Raw genomic sequence first — 18235 nt, 5'->3', positions numbered from 1 at the left:
CTCATATGAATCTCATGCATCCCTCATAAAAGACAAGTAATTGAAAATTGAAAAGTTAGAAAAGATTTTGAAAGATAAATCTAAGATTATTGGTAAGTTTACAGAAGGACAAACTAATTTTGAAAAACTCCTTGGAATTCAAAGAAACTCCCTAGAAAAGGAAGGTCTTGGTTATAATGGAAAGGATAACATAGAACAAAGACATCTTTACAAAGGATATTTCATAAGAGAGTCAACAGCTTATGTTCCAACTAAAGACTCTTATAAAAATGTTACATGTTTTAAATGTAAAAGGTTAGGTCATATTAAGTTTGACTGTCCTTTTAAAAACAAAGATGTCAAAATTAAGAAAGTCTAGAAAGTCAAAGGAGAATCAAGTGCCAACCCCATGGACCTAAGAAAATCTGGGTACCAAAAGTAGCTATCTGATTATGTCTTGCAGATATGCTTAAAATCATCCTCCTCAAAAGACATATGGTATATAGATAGTGGATGTTCACGTCACATGACCGGGGATAAAGCTAAGTTTACATCCATCACACCCAAGGACGGAGAATTTTCCACTTTTGGGGATAATGCTAAGGGAAGGATCACAAGTGTAGGTAAAGTTGGTAACGATTCATCACTAATTATAGATGATGTTTTACTGGTTGATGGTTTAAAGTACAACTTATTGAGTATAAGTCAACTGTGTGATAAACATCAGTATGTTCCACAACCATCCATAAAATCCAGAAGACTTAAAACATAAAAACATAAAACATAACTTATATACATCCTAGAATATCATTAAAATGTTTATACCCTTTCTTTATCTATAACCGTAGAAATACTAACAACCTTGAGCTTTTTAAGCTCGATCTAGCGGAGGTCTTGAAAAAGATAAATTTGTATTCAGGTGAGACACATCTCAGTAAAGGAAGAAACAATATATATTAAAACAACGTGTGACCAACATGAGATTATAATCAACATTTTAATATCATTTGCAAACCATTAACATAAATTCCTGAAAACATTTCCTGATCCTATTCAAACACATGCAAAGTTTTTACCCACGAGATTACCTAAGGATAGGGGTGATGACCTGCCCATACAAGTAGCACCCCTCTACTCTGATACATTAGGCAACCCAAAAGTCACAACTGAAGCATACCAGGGCACTCACCTTACTCAGTAAGCCCTCAAGTGACAGATTAATCTCGTACTCACACAGTTCATACAAAGTTTACCAGTGAAGACCCCGAGAATAAGAAAATCTACCCACCCACACAAATAGTTTCCCTATGCCCTAGTGCGTTATGTAGCCTATTGCCACATCTGATACTACTAGTGCACTCGCCTTTCTCAGCAAGCCCTCAGGCAAAGAGTTTGCCCCACCCTAATGTAACATGTTTTACTTGCATAAATATTGATAATATTTTAGTACATTATTTTGTTTGTCGTTATTTAACCATCCATAACTGTTCATGTTCATAACTTCAGTATTTCATAACATTTCACTTTACGTAACCTTTCACATTTTACATCGTTCACATTTCCATATTTCATAACCATTTCATTCACATTTCCATTACATTTCATTTTCATTTCATTCATTTGTACTACAGCTCCTTCAGTTAGTCAACATAGATATACGTTAGAATCTACTAACACAGCTTCTTTTAACTGTTATCAATTAGTCTACAACTCCTTTTAGCTATCATTGAATACATTGTTACATTATCTAACACAAGCAACATAATCCTTATAACATTTTATAATCAATGCATTTCTTACACAGCCCACATCTCATATATATAACATATGTTTACACTACATTATCATCTACTCATGCCACAAAATTTTGCCGTAAAATTCATACATTGCTTATAAAATAAGTTAACCAACATTCAATGTTTATATACTGAAAATATACCTTCATTTCTTACATAATTATCCTAAAAATATTATTCACTTTCATCAATTCATTTTCACATATACATAACTAAATAATCAGCCCTAAGCTTAGGAAAACATTATTTACACGGTTGACATTTTATACCCACATGAAAAACATATATACATACACACATACATATATATATATATATATATATATATATATATATATCATAATCCATTTCCATTTAATATATGAAAACCTAATTTAATATATAAATTTTCCCCTTACCTAAATCCTTGAACTACACCAACAGGTATCCCAAATTGATGCCTGTGATGCTCACCCGGACCCTAGTTCAAAAACCCTAAGTTAATTAAATAAACCCCAAATAAGTTATTATTTCTACATTTTCTCAACTTATAAACCTTACATAAACTCATAAAAACCCAAAACTAAGAATTTCAACCCTTACCTCAATTTAGGAGCGTTTCCCAAAAAGCTTAGTTTAGGAAATTGATCCGCTAGATGTGTAGAGAATTTTCCCTAAAATACCGTAGCAACTTCTGATCGTCGATTCTGGCCGAATTCGGGTCGGATTCTTAGAGAGAAGGGAGAGAGATGGGTTTAGAGAGAGAAAGCTGAAGGAAAATTAGTTTCTTTCGCAAGAAAGTAACCTTAGATCTTTATATACTCGTCTTTGCCACGTGGACTCGTCGACGAGAAGATAGCACTCGTTGACGAACCACTGAAGAATACTTGTCGACAAGACCGTGAGCTCGTCGGCGAGTTTTAGAACGGCCCAAACCCTCTCGGTTAATCCTCGTTGACGAGACATGCATACTTGGCGACGAAACTCACAAGATTTCTTGTCGATGAGAAAATCCTGCTCGTCGACGAGCACTTGCTTGTTACCCTTTTTAATTTTTTTAATTGTTTTTCTTTTCCTTTCCTCTATTTCTCCTTTTCCTTTTATTATCTTTCTTATTATTTTAAATAGTTAAAATTCTCCTGGTCGTTACACATGTACACATACTATGTCTCTAATATGTTTTTATTTTTTTGAAAAAATAATTACCATTATAAAAGTATAACTATAATAATAATAATAATAATAATAATAATAATAATAATAAAACTTTGTGATTTTTAAAAATTTATGATAATATTTTCAGGGAGAGAATTAAAACACATGTATCTAAAATATATTATGTATTTTGTTATAAGCAAAAATATGCTTAAGTGTATGATTATATTTTTTAATTTAATTGAATTTTTATAACAATATAAATCAAATAACAATAATTTTTTTAATTTTTAAAAATTATGTGCTGACATTTAATGTGATAGTCAAATCAAATATTAATTTTTAATTTATTTTATATACATTTTTAATTTTTAAAAAACTTAAAAAGAGAAACAAGCGGTAGAACGGTGGATGGTGGGATTGGACTCCGGAGCTTAGTCCTGCCATTCTGCAAATCCTGCTCTCAATTCATTTTGCGAGAAGTGTTATTGAGAGGCAGAGAGATGAGTATGTTTTCTGCTTGCCGACCCTCTTCCACTTCTCTTCAATTCAAAACCCAGAAAAGCAGCGGTTGGTCATACCCGGTGTGCCCAGGTGTAAACCCTACCGGTCAAGACCATACTCGGTGCGGCCCAGATCACAAACCCAGAGTTCTCAAATTTGCTAAAGGAGGGTTCCCAAGAATTCAGGTGTTCTGCAATAGCAGCTCCTCACCGGGCGGAGGCCCTCCGCTTGGTACCGTTTTTCTCTACCTTTTTCTTATTTGATTTCTCAATTCTATCTTTTAAGTCTTGAGATTCCTGCAATTGAATGATGTGGGTGTCCCGCAATAAGTGTTTGTGTGCCTTTCTGATTAGTTTTACTTAGACTTCGCGAAAATTTTGAGCATGGGCAGCAGTTTTTGGTCCTCTTTGGTTCATAACTTGTCCTGTTTGGTTTCTAGAAGAAAGAAACTTTGTTAAGTGAAGGTGGTATGTACATGGAAGAAAAGGTTTTATCCTAAACAAAATTAAATGGAAAAAACCAAAATTGCATACAGAAAGATAAGGGTAAGCCATCCAATCGCTGAGAAACAAAAAACCCCTAAAACTAACGGAAGAGAAAACCCACATCGATGCAAACAAGATGATTATGTCCCAAAAAGAGTTTATGAGAAATGCAAGCATTCCTCTCCTACTAGACCACCAGAAAACAGTGAAAACTACCCACTTCCATAATTCTTGCATATGCTTCCCAAAAATTCTAAAAGGAATAAAAAAAAAGGCTTCCAAAAAGCTTGGGCATGTCAAGCATTCACCAAACAATCCAAAAAGATTACTCCATAAATTCTGAGCCACAAAGGAATGAAAAACAGGTGAGCATGAGTCTCATAACTAGCATAACACATCAAATGCCCATTAAGAGACAAAGCCTTGCTAAGTCTTTTAATCTATAGCAGATTGTTGGTGTTAGTTCGATAAAGAATGGTCACTTGTGCAAGCCGTAGCCGTAGAAGGCCAGAACCTTGGCTTTCACTAATGATTAATGAGAGGAAAAAAGTTAGAGGAGAAAATCAAATGAGAATAAAAAGATTAACAAGAAAACACACTGGAGACATCTAAAGTTGAAATCCTAAATTCATCTTTGTGAGAAAGAAAGAAAGAATCTGACAAAGTAAGATGTAAAGTTGCCTCCCTATCATTAAGATTCCTATAAAAGTGGAAATTCCGAGAAATACAATCCTTATGAAGAATCAAGAACAAGGAAATAGGCTTATTATGATGCAATGTTTTAAAAGGCTCAATTAAGGCTCCCCTTAAGATGAGGGATGCCTAAAACACCTAGAGGTTCAATCTAAATACCAAATACTAAAAGGATCAGCGCATTAGGCTTACGCATTTATATAAAAGGCATGCCTTTTGAGCCTTTTTAGTTGAGGCTTTGGATGTGTGAATCTCAAGTTAGATTTGGCTAGGAAATTCTAACTGCATGTTTATATGAAAGAAATGTCATAATATGAGATGATTTTTGAAGCACTTGAAACTCATCCTTTCCAAAATAATTGAGAGTTGCATGTGAGATCTTGAAAATAAGTTGAGTTTTGTAATGTTATTATAGCTATCTATTGGCATGACTTAATGAATTGAAGTTAGCTTCAAATAGCCAACAAGTAGTTTACAAATTATATTTTATTTTTGTTTACATATTTGTAATTTTCTTAATTTTTTCTTAGTTCTCTTAAAGACTTATGCCATAATGTCTTAAGGCTTATGCCTCACCTCTCAAGGTTAAAATGGCTTGCCTTGTGCCTTCACCTTTTAAAACATTGATATGACACATGATAAGGCAAAAAGAGAAGCGAAACCAACTAGAAAGAATGCTTCCTTACCCCAAGATCCTCCAAAGATAAACTTGAGGCCTATCCCTCACTTTATGCTTAATATAGAGAAAGAAAAAGGGAGAACTCTACAAAAATAATTTCTACGGTCTCATGAGAAACTCTAGTACTAGCATTAGCATCCTAACCTTCTCTTGTAAGCTGAATTTTCTATTGATTACTTTATGCCGAAGAGAAATAGTTCTAAAGGAAAAATGAAAGGGAACAACTCACTGTTATAGTTATCTACCAAGTAAAAGAAAAAATTGCTTAAGGGAAGAACAAGGAGAATTGAAGGGGGGAAGGAAGAAAAGAGGAAGAAGAGGAAATGAGAAGTGAACTAGTAAGGAGAAGAGGACGAAGATGATATGCTTACTGCTGCTCTGATGATAGTCTTTGACAATCAGACGTGCTTGATGAAATGAAGAAGACATACGTGTTTCAATTTGGAAGTTGCTGCAGCAGTCAATCACATCAATCTCCAGGCAGCTTCTGCACCCTAATTTGAATGCAATTGGGCCAATTGGCCCGAATTCAGGCAGCCTTAAATAGTCCATTGAGCCTTTTGTTTTAAATCCTAGAAACAAGAAAAAGAGCCATATTCTGTTGAAGAAATAGGACCAGTAGGATCCCAAGTGGAATTGCTATACTATGATTCTATTAACCTCGTTATGATTGCTCCACAATCCTACCTAATTCCAATTCCATATGTGGTTTGGATCGGTTACCTAAATCTAGATTGTGACGATCCTATGATCCACATTGTAATTTAACAACCATATTTTGGCTGTTTTTGTTAGCAATGTTGTTAGAAATCTTCAGAAGGCTTGGATGACACTGAGTGAAGTCGAGATTGGCATACTATTGGTGGTGCGAACAGTGACACTAAGGATGCTGAAGAGGGTTTAGAGCATCTCTTTAGGCCAGAGAAGGATTTGCTTACCATAGATTGAAAGAAGTGTAAGTACATGCTGAGTTTCATGTACTCTAGTATGAGAGCAAATTTGTTGAGGTGGAGCTAGGCGAATGCAATATCTTTGGCCAATAAAAACAAGTGCTTTTATATTCTGCATTGTTCCAAAGGATAGGTCTTGAAACTCTCCCATTATTTTTGAAGAGTACACAGTGAGTTGGAATTTTCCTGATTTGTGTATGATTCAAGAAACCTACATTATTGACTACAAATATCACAATCATCATTTAGCCTAGAGAAGAGTCACCAGAGTTTTGCAGCCTCAGCTTTCATCCCGCCTTTATCTTTGACTCTTGATAGTTTTTTCTCTTCTTGTATTTATGTAGTAATGAGGGCAGTATTGAATCAACGCTAAGGTTGCTCCTTTGTGATCAGTTGCGCACTGGTTTGAATCCAAAGAAACAGTCTTTCTGCATGAAAGCAGGGTTAAAACTGCGTACACTGTAGCGACCCTCCTCCTACCCTTGCAAATCAGGGAGCCTGACCCTTGTGGCCCAGGGACAACTCTTTGTTTATGTAGTAGTATTTTATGCATTTCCACATTTCCTTACAAATTTTCTTTTTCTTCATGTTCTGAATTCTTACAAACAATTTCCTTTTTAAGGATCAAAATATATGTCAACGGAACAGCAAATAGCAATGTAAAAGATTTCTTTCCTTTCTTCAGCCCACATTTATTTCCTTTTATTTCAATTCATTATTTTTTACAGTTAGCATATATTTAGTTTGCATGTATAGGGCTTGATAGATTATAGTTTACTTGTATAGGGCTAGAATCATGTCAGACCTTATTTACTTTCCATGTATAACATTCTTGTAAAGTCTATATATAATATACAGAACTCAAGGCCAATTTATTCGGTCATTCACAAAATATTTGATATGGTATCAGAGCCAGCCGACTGCTAGGTTTTTTTTTCCCCTTCGATTTTTTGTCTTCTTGATTTCATCGCTGTTGGGGTTTTGTTTTCTCTTCTGGAATTTTTTCTCTGTTCTTTTGGCACTTCTGTGGCTGCATGGCTGTCAGCACAGCAGGTTTCTGGGTTGCCATTTATTCCTCCAACTTATGTCCTTGTGATTCTCAGCAAGCAGGCAACAATTTTCTGTTGCTGTTTGTGACTTTCGGCAAGCAGGCACAACAGGTTTCTGGTTTGCCACTTATTTCTCCAGTTTTTGTTGCTGTTTGTCTCTCTCAACAAGCAGGCAACAATTTTCTGTTGCTGTTTCTGGCTCTTATCTTCTCGGCACAGCAGGTTTTTGGTTCAAGATTTAATTTTTAGTGCATTTTTTTGGTTCAAGATTTAATTTTTTAGTGCATGGAGGTTGTTTTTGGTTTTTTTTTTTGTAACTGTGTTGTTTATTTTGGGCTTCTAGATTTTCTGGTGGTCTGTTTCTTTCAGTGCAGTCTGTTGTTTTGGGGCTTCTCGATTTTCTCCATTATTTAGCATGGACTCCGCACCTGTGTGTGCCAAGTTTACGGGAAACAATTATTCTATGTGGGTTTTTCAGTTTGAATTTTTCTTGAAGGGAAAAGATCTTTGGGGTCATATTGATGGCACGGATTGTGCATCCAATCCTGATAAATCCAAGGAGTCTGCAACTTGTCTTTCATGGGCTGTGCTTGATGCTCAAATTATGTCTTGACTTCTTGGTTTGGTTTAGCCACATATTGTCCCCAACTTGCGACCTTATCGCACCGCTAAATCCATGTGGACTTATTTAAAAACTATATATCATCAAGATAATGGTGCCCATCGTTTTCAGTAGAAGCATGCAATTGCCATGTTTCAACATGACAATCGTTCCATCCAAGACTATTATTCAGGGTTTCCGACTCTTTGGAATGAATATTATGATCTGTTTACTGCGGATGTTCTTGTGGCTTCTCTTCCCATTATTCAATGTCTTCATGAGACTAGTCGTTGTGATCAGTTTCTTATGAAACTACGCCCTGAATATGAATATGTTCGCTCGTCTCTGCTAAATTGCTCTCGTGTTCCTTCTCTGGATGTTTGTTTTGTGAGTGACTTTGTGAAGAACAACTACTTAGTACTCTAGTTACTCTAGCACAATCTCATGGTAGTTCCGGGCCTGTTCCTATGGCTTATGTTGCTCAACGACGATGACCACCTGCGCATTCTAGCAATTTGCAGTGTTTTTGCTGCAAAGAATTTGGACATATCGCTTCTAATTGTTCCAAGAAATTCTACTCTTAATGCAAGAAGAAGGGTCACATTATCAAAGAATGTCGTATTCACTTGCAGAATCGTCAGGCCTAGGCATTCTAGACTTCTGTTAGTGTACCCCCCCTCAATGATGTGTGCAGCTCTTGGCTCTTCTTCAATTGATTTCTCTGCTTCTGCACCTCCTCCAACAAATTATTGCACACCCGAAATGGTGCAATAGATGCTAATTTTAGCATTATCAGCAATGGGGCTCCAAGGTAACAATTCTATTAATCTCTAGTATGTGGACTCAGGTGCCTTGAATCACATGACAAATAATCCCACTACCTTGTGTCATTTTCGGCCCTACGCTGGTCAATCTGCTATTCAGACTGCCAATGGCAGTTCTTTGCCAATAGTTGCTGTTGGATATGCCTTTTCTAAGTTCACTAATGTGTTTCTTGCTCCTCAGCTTTCTATGAATCTTATTTCTGTTGATCAATTAGTTGATAACAATTGTGCTGTTAATTTTTCTGGTAATGGTTGTGTTGTGTAGGACCAGGTAATGGGGGAGCCGATCGCGAAGAGACCTAGAGTGGGGCGCTTGTTTCCACTACTTTTGTCTGTTTCAGCACGTTCTCCAGTTTCTTCTATTAAGTCTTTTGCTTGTAATAATGTTTCAGATCTTAGTATGGTGTGGCATCGTCGTTTAGGCCATCCCAATACTCAGATCTTATCTCATGTATTGAACTCTGGTTTACTTGGTAATAAAGAACGTTCTTCTTTATCTCTTGAGTGTGCCTCTCGCAAACTTGGTAAAAGAAAAACTCTTCGCTTCCCTTTGCATGGTAGTAGAGCTTCTCAATGTTTTGAGATTATCCATAGTGATGTTTGGGGACCTTCTTCGGTTAGTTCACATGAAAAATTTAAATATTATGCGACTTTCATTGAAGATCATAGCATATTTACTTGGGTCTACTTTCTTCACTCTAAAGCTAAGATTTTTCGTTCTTTTACTGAGTTTTTAGCGAATGTTGACTATCAATTTTCTGCTTTTATTAAGACATTACGCACAGATTCTGGTGGTGAATATATGTCTACTGAGTTCCAGGAATTTTTGGCTTCTATAGGCTTTATTCATCGTTCATGTCTTGCCACTCCCCAACATAATGGAGTAGTCAAACAGAAAAATCGTCATCTCCTAGATGTGGTCCGTACTCTCATGTTGGAATCCTCTGTTCCATCCTTGTTCTGGTTTGAGGCTCTGAAAATTGCTACTTACGTGATTAATCGTTTACCTTCTCAAGCCCTACTAATGGAGTCTCCCTATTTCCATTTATTTGCCAAGCAACCTAGTTACGATAGCCTCTGTACCTTTGGTTGTGTATGTTTTGTTCATTTACCTCCTCATGAGCGACATAAATTATCTGCTCAATTTGTTCGATGTGCATTCTTGGGATACAATGTGTGTCAAAAGGGATTTGTTTGCTATGATCCTACATTACACCGTACAAGTATTTCTAGGAATGTTATTTTCTTTGAAAATCAACATTTCTTTTTTGTGTCCTCTATACCATCCTCTCCTACTGTGATTCTCCCCTCCTTTGAGGAGCAGTTCTCGGATCCTTATCCAGTTAGTTCTCGTTTTAAACCAGGTATTGTGTATATGCGGCACCCCCGCTCACAGTCTCTTCCGGTGGCTCATTCGATATCTAACCCTACCACGCTCCAGATTTAGTTAGTTGCAGCACCTCCAGAGCCTTTGGTATGTCGCTCTTCTCGAGTGTCTGTACCCTCGGACAGGTCGTACAAATCTAGCTATCGCTGCTTCCAGTGAGTGGCCACTACATCAGATGGATGTCAAGAATGTTTTTCTTCACGGCGATCTTAAAGAATGTATTTATATGAAGCCACCCTTGGGCTGGTTTCCCTCTCTGACTTCACGTGTGTAAGCTTCGTCGTTCTCTTTTTGGTCTCAAAGAAGCTCCGAGGGCTTGGTTTGATAAATTCCGCTCCACTTTATTACAATTTTCATTCAAGCATAGCAAGTATGACACTTCATTGTTTCTTTAGAAATCAGACATGGGTATTGTTGTTCTTTTGGTTTATGTTGATGATATTGTGAGTACTGGTTCCGATTTTTCTTTACTTGCTTAGCTCAAGAGTCATCTCTCAGAGTCCTTTCATATGAATGATCTTGGGTCTCTCACATATTTTCTTGGTCTTGAGGTGAATCGAAGTCCCTCAGGTATTTCACTTAATCAACTTAAGTATGCTAGTGACTTGGTGGCCATAGCTAGCCTTCTGAAGGGTACTTCTGTTGATACTCCCATGGAATTAAATGTCAAGCTTCGCAAAGAGTAGGGTGATTTACTTGCTGATCCCAGTTTATACCGAAAGTTGGTGGGTAGTCTTGTCTATCTCACCATTACTAGACCAGACATTTCTTTTGCTTTAGAGCAAGTCAACCAGTTTCTTCAGACTCCTCGTCATCTTCATTTGGTTGCTGTTCGTTAGATCATACGCTATGTTCAGGGCACTTCTGCTGTGGTTTATTCTTCCCGGCAGGCAATTCTACTTGCCTTGTTGCTTATAGCAATGCTGGTTGGGCTGGTTGTGCGGATACATGTCGCTCCATCATTGGTTGGTGTGTGTTCTTAGGTGATGCATTGATCTCTTGGAAGAGTAAGAAGCAAGACAGAGTTTCTAAGTCATCGATGGAATCTAAATACCGGGCGATGTCTCTTGCTTGTTTTGAAATTATTTGGCTTTGAGGCTTGCTTGCTGAGCTAGATTTTTCTAAGACCAATCCTACACATCTACCTGTCGATAATACGAGTGTTATCCAGATCATGACCAATCCGATCATGAGCACATGAAGCATATTGAAGTCGATTGTCACTCTATCCATGAAACATTTGAAGCTCGTGTTATCACTCTTTCACACATTTCCAATGAATTACAAATTGCGGATATCTTCACCAAGGCTCTCACTCATCATTGACATTGCTTCCTAAGTAGCAAATTGATGCTTGTTGATCAACCCGCATCAATTTGAGGGGGGCTGTCAATGGAACAGCAAATAGAAAAGCAAAAGATTTCTTTCCTTTCTTCAGCCCACATTTATTTCCTTATATTTCAATTCATTATTTTGTACAATTAACATATATTTAGTTTACATGTATAGGGCTTGACAAATTATAGTTTACTTGTATAGGGTTAGAATCATGCCAAACCTTATTTACTTTTTATGTATAACATTCTTGTAAAGTCTATATATAATACACAAAACTCATGGCCAATTCATTCAGCCATTCACAAAATATTTGACAATATATTCCAAAACAAATCAACAAACCTAGAAACCAGCCACACAATGTAGATATAATCTTAATTGCCATTATTGAGTGAAGCTCCTGCACAACTGTGCCCACTTAACTGAGTATTGACTGGCCAGTTTACTTTTGTAAGCTGCAGATGGCACGTTAAAAAGGTTTAATGCTTTTATATTAATAATTGAACCCTTTTAATTAGGCAATTGAACCGTGCCCTTAAAAACCTCAAACTGATTAGTTGGAACAACTGGTTTTGGGTTTCACCTAGTCGCATTTCTTCATGTATTATGTTAATGCCTGCCCTTACTTGCAACGGAAAAGTTATAAATTATAATCATAAATGTTGTAATGGTATAGAAACCAATACGATTGATAGTCACGCATAAAAGCAAGCTTAGGCTCTTGTAAAACTCACTGGAGCATAAAAGATTTGGGTGATAAAGGAAGGCTCTTAAGATTGGGTTTCTCTTGCTCTTGCTTCATGCTTTTGTTAATTATGAAGTGAACATTTTAAAAGATCAATTTTATTGTTGCAATTTAATAGCTAAATGGTTACTCTTACTCTTGGGGATTGCTTAAAATTAGATCCTCAAGAGCTTCCTGAGAGACACATTAGTAGTCGTACATATTTCACATATAGTCTTAATCAATGTTTTAAAAGGCGAAGACATAAGGCAAGGAGTTTTAAGCCTTAAGATTAAGAGGCAAGGCATAAGCTCTATGGCGTTGGGGTGTAAGCCTTTTGAGAATTTTATTTTTAGATCAAAATTTGTAAATAAATTACATGTATTTTAAAAATAAAGAAAAAATTAAGAAAGTCACGAATATAATGTTAAAAAAAAAAAAATCAAATATACTTTGCAAATTACTTGTTGGCCATTCAAAATAGCTGTTCACTGGACTTCAATACGTAAACGATGACGAGATATAGCTGTAACATCACAAACTTCAAATTATTTTCAAGATCTAAGAGACAACTCACTTATTTTGGAAAAGTTGAGGTTCAAAAGTTTTAGAAATCTACTTGTATTATGACATTTATATAAACATGAAGTTAAAAATTCTAGCCAAATCTAACTTGAGAATCACACACCCAAAATGCGCACAACTCAACTAGAAAGGCGCAAAAGGCATGCCTTTTGTTCAAATGTGTGAGCCCCAACATCTGATGTGTTAGCCTTTTTGGGATTTGGTATTTTAGATGGAGCCTCAAGACATTTCAGGCAGGCCTTGCCTTGAGGAGAGCCTCAATGCGCCTCAATTGAGTCTTTAAAATATAAATCTTGATGATACTTGTTTTCCCAAAAAAGGTTATGCTTGCAGTCTAGCCCGTTACAATTTATTTCAGGATGACTTCTTAATACTTGCTTATTGGTTTTTTTTTTTTTTTTTTTTGTTTCTCTTTTTCTCACAATTTTACAGTTTCATAGTTTCAATTTCCACACCTAGTGCGTACTTGGAGTTTCTGTTTTGTTTTGATACATGGCCCACCCAAAAAAAAAGGATAAGACAGAATAGTGAAAACTTTTCTTAAGTTTATGAATGTGTATTGCTGAAAATTATTGTTGATTTTGTGCAAATTGAAATATTTGATTGAAGAAATAAAATTTTCAGTTATGTTCTTCTTTGAGTTCTTCCTTTGTAATATTAGCCAATTGATATACTAGATATTGCAGGTGAAAATGAGAGTAGGAGCATTCTGGATGCATTTTTCTTGGGTAGGGCTCTCGCAGAAGCACTTAATGAGCGTATAGAATCTACAGTTGGGGAGTTTCTAAGTGCAATTGGTAGGTTGCAAGCTGAACAACAAAAGCAAGTACATGATTTCCAGGTAATAAATAGTTCAGGTGTTCTAGTAATATATATCCAAATTAACTCATTGCTTTAAGAATTTATTTTTCTAATATGTTAACGGTATTCAGAATCTGCGCCCATGGTGTTGGATAATGCTATGCAGAATTTTGACTGGAATATTGACTCACCTTATTTCTAAAGAATTTGCATAATGAGACAAATATAGCTAGTTGTTCTTGAAAGTTGTTATTCCCAAAAAAATAAAATGCAAGTGGGCATTTTATTTCCATGTCCAATATTACTTTTTTAAAGCACTTGAAATTAAATCATCTCATATTCGCTTTTTTTCCCAGTTTGGAACAAGAATTTGGAAGTGCATTCAAATATGAGAACCCATTTCTGTTGCACTAGCAGCACCGGAGAATAAAAGATGGGGAGTGACTTTGAGTTTTTTCCCAGTTTGTCATTATTTTAAAATAATATATTAAATAATACCTTGTCCGGAAAAATATTTCTTAGAATGACGCTGACGAAATCTCGCTGCTTGGTTCAGCGAGATTTAAACAAATTTTGCTCTGAACCAAGCAACGAGATTTGCCACGCGTCAGCATCGGTTTATTTCCCAAGAAAATTTCACTGGATGGTCCAACAAGTTTTGCTTGTCACGTGTCAACACACGATTGGGCAGACCGTTTAAATCTCGCTGGAGGGTCCAGCGAGATTTGGTGCCCTTCAACTCCTCCTTGCCTGCTCTCCCTAACCTTAATGACCTAATTAGTTCTAAACTTATGAATGCATTAATGATGACACGTTATTCGGATATTGACACTCTCTCACCCTCCCTTTATCCTAAATAAATTAATCAATTAATTATTATTTTTTGAAATATCACTCATTTATTGTATCCAAATTTGTTATGTTCAAAATTTTTCATTAATGCATTCAATGCTATTATATTTTCAAAGATTTTGTTACTTGGTGCATGTCCAGCTGTGGCTTTTGTGAATTTTTCATTTTATTAGGCAGCTGTGGCTTTTATGAAATTTTCATTTTATAAGGCATGACTGCATTTTCACTCATTCCATATTTGTTTTATTTTTTTTGTTTTTTGATTTTTACTTTATTGCAAGTGAGAAAATTAAAATATATATGTACATATATAAAATGAAAGGCTGAGGGCTTGTTTGATTCTATCGAATTTCTATTCATTGGAATGAGATAGAATATAGTTTAAATTTTGGAAATGAAGAGGACAATTATTCCTTATATATTCCTAATTATTTTAATTCAACATGTAATAAGGAAACAATAGACATCTCCGTAAAATGTTTTATATTGTTATTGACTTTATAGTAACAACATGACTTCTTGTATGACAACCAAACGTGACCTAAGTTTGTAACTTATTGTACAAGAAGGGACCATAGATTGTCATAGTATTTTTCAGAGTATCAATTGTATTTTTTTAATTTTTTATGAAAATGAATACATTTAGTAAGAACTATTTTAATATTAAATAAAATAGTAATTTTTCAAATCTAGCATCTTGAATAATTATTGAATATATTAAAGCTTTGCATTTGAAAACATAAAATCTGGAATCTAGATTTGATTCGTATAGATTCTAATGAAATGTGATATAAAAGTATATTAAATTTTAAAATATTTTAGAGCATGCTTGATAATACAAAATTTTTGAATCTTAAATTTGGATTTGTATTGAAACATGTCACATGATCCAATTCATCAGGCAACAAAAGCTGAACAAGTAATTGGGAAAAATAGAATTAAAATCAATTAATTAAATAAAAAAACTAAAAATAAAACAAAAATGGAATGAGTGAAAATGCAGTAATGCCTTATAAAATAAAAAATTCACGAAAGCCACAGCTGGACAAGCACTCAATAACAAAATCTTTGAAAATATAATAGCATTGAATGCATTAATGAAAAATTTTGAACATAACAAATTTGGATACAATAAATGAGTGATATTTTAAAAAATAATAATTAATTGATTAACTTATTTAGGATAAATGGAGGGTGAAAGGGTGTCAATATCCGAATAACGTCATTAATGCATTCATAAGTTTAGAATTAATTAGGTCATTAAATGGGTTTAGGGAGAGCAGGCAAGGAGGAGTTGAAGGGCAATAAATCTTGTTGGACCATCCAGCGAGATTTAAACGGTCTGTCCAATCGTGTGTAGACGCGTGGCAAGCAAATCTCGCTGGACCATCCAGCGAGTTTTTCTTGGGAAATAAGCCGATGCTGACGCATGGCAAATCTTGTTGCTTGGTCCAACAAGATTTGTTTAAATCTTGTTGGACCAAGCGGTTAGATTATGTCAGCGTCATTCTGGAAAATATTTTCCTGAACTGGGTATTATTTAATATATTATTTTAAAATAATGACAAACGGGGAAAAAACTTGAGTGACTTCCCTTATTATTGGGTGCCCACTTACCGCTCTACCAATGCCCCATCAGGGCCATGCTGGCCGGATTTGTTCCAAGATTTGCCAAGCACATGGGGAGGGGGCAACTTGGATGCGCCTCAGGGTTTACCTGCTTGCCAAAGATGGTTGGGGTTTCTCATCATCCCAGAACTGCATTTTTTTTTAAGCCACATCATCCCAGAACTGCATTTTTTTTTAAGCCACCACAATTTTTTCATTCACTCCTTTGAAAGAAACAGAACCAGCTGCAAAATTAAAAAGAAATGACTTCTAACCTTCAGATTATTTTTCCAAATATAAAATAGTACATGCCTTGTCCCTTCCTTCTAGTAAATTGACAGACAGTAGCAAACCATCATTATCATCACAGTTGCATATGTTTTGTTCAACACCATAACTTTTTGCCCATATACATACTGATTTTTTATTTTTTTGTAACAAAAGAAGCTTTACAAACCACCTGCTCTGCGTGTTTGTTTTTTCTGTGGCCCTTAAAAAAGATACTCATGCTCATCTACAATGACAATACTCTGAAAATTTTTTGGCCACCATCAGTTGACTTCTTGGAGTGCAAAATTTTCAACCTAGCAACAAAGTTCAAGTGCTATTATATCTAATTCTAGATTTGTAATTTGATGGGTTTTTAAGGCTTATTCTTTGACAGTTTGAGACACCCTTGCCATGCGTTTAAAATAGTCATCATATATTGTATAGAAACGTAAGACTACAAATTAAAAAATGGTTTTGCAGGCTCAGATTGGTTTACTGTCAGCGGAAGAGGAACAAAATGAAAAAAATTGTTCAAATTTCAGCTTTCACCCCTCATTTAATAGCATGGGCGCACTTGGCTCCAGCTATAGGTCTTATATATTTTGTAGTTTTAATTTTAAATAAATATTTACACAGTCGCACCTTATGCTTTTAGCTTGCTGAAGGAGGACAAACATCATCCCTTCTGAAACCATTGCCTTTTTTGTTTCCATTTGACTGTAGCTAACAATAATATGTAATCTTTGCCCACTTTGACACTGATCCATTTACCGAAGTTGGGTGCACAATGTATCCTAATTTGAAACATGATTGTGACACAATTTCTAGAATGTGTGCTTAAGGCCAGAAGTATATCACTGTAAATAAAGGCATTATCATTATGGAATGAAACAAAGAGTAGGTGGGGTGGTAGATGTACAACCTTGCTTCTAAAGTTCACCTAGGTTTTGGGAGAGGCATGCCTGAGTCGTGTTACTCCGTCATGCCAATGTGTGATCCCTGAACTTTTGCTCTGCCCATCTAACCTTCGCAAAAAAAGAAGTTTCATTTTAACTTTTCGAGTGAACATGCAGTTTGATCTTATTCCACTAATTGTCAGAACGACTCCTGCAGTGCGGAAAGCCATTCAATTTTCATGTGATGTCTGTCATTTTTTCATGGCTATCTTATTTGTTATTCATTTGTCAGGCCTTTGCTTCATGGAAATTAATATATTGCGCAGGAGGAAGTGTTGGACAGGGCAAAAAGAGCAAAGGAGAGAGCAGCACGTGAAGCCCTTGGAGCACAAGGACTGGTTCCCAAGTCTTCAACTACAGTGATTGCATCAAGAACCCCCAAATCCAATGGTGCTCCCTTGGCTACTTCACCATCGGCTACGAATGCTTCAACCCCAACAAAGGGGACTTCTTCATCATCTGACCCAAGTGCTCCCAATTTCGACCCAAATGCCACCGACCCTTATTTAGATGTTTCGAATGGTGACTGACTATCCACCCCTTTTTCCCAATTGTGACAATCCTTATTTAGGTGTTGCAAAAATAGTGGGTGAAGCCCAAAATTAGGTCACAAGCAACATCTATGAAGCCAGGCGGCTTCTACAATCCTCCTGTAAAAGATAACTGAGCTCCATTGAGGAAGTTCGTTATACTTACATCTTGTCCTCCTCCTAATGCAATGTGTTGTATTTGCAAACAGGATACCATTTCTAATAGACAAGTTAATCATGAGCCCTGCCATGCTTTCGGTTTTTGAAGGATGAACAGAAGGTGCTTTAGTAGCAGGATGTACATCCTGCATTTACATCACGATTGATGGAGCACGTGCACATGTGCCCATCTTAATTTAAATATAAGCATAGTAAAACTATATATATAGTTGTATATAATATTCATATCCACTAAAAATAGATAAGCTAGAGTTGTGTTAGCGAGTATAGATTAAAAGTGTTAGTAATGGATACAATGATTAGAAGAAAA

General features: G+C 35.8%; 1 protein-coding gene across 1 annotated transcript in view; it reads left to right on the top strand.

The window, feature by feature from the left end:
* The window catches only part of LOC131155981 (uncharacterized), a 67095-nt gene extending 49087 nt beyond the window's left edge, over window positions 1-18008 (top strand). Inside the window, exons 4-6 of the mRNA XM_058109435.1 lie at window positions 3298-3644; window positions 13415-13569; window positions 17482-18008. Of these exons, the coding sequence (XP_057965418.1) occupies window positions 3298-3644; window positions 13415-13569; window positions 17482-17745 (766 nt within the window). The 3' untranslated portion in view covers window positions 17746-18008. The remainder of the gene's footprint in view (window positions 1-3297; window positions 3645-13414; window positions 13570-17481) is intronic.
* The last annotated feature ends 227 nt before the right edge of the window (window positions 18009-18235 follow it).

Source organism: Malania oleifera, chromosome 5 (assembly GCF_029873635.1).
Source record: "Malania oleifera isolate guangnan ecotype guangnan chromosome 5, ASM2987363v1, whole genome shotgun sequence".
Classification (NCBI taxonomy): domain Eukaryota; kingdom Viridiplantae; phylum Streptophyta; class Magnoliopsida; order Santalales; family Ximeniaceae; genus Malania; species Malania oleifera.
This window is presented reverse-complemented; position numbering and strand designations above follow the sequence as displayed.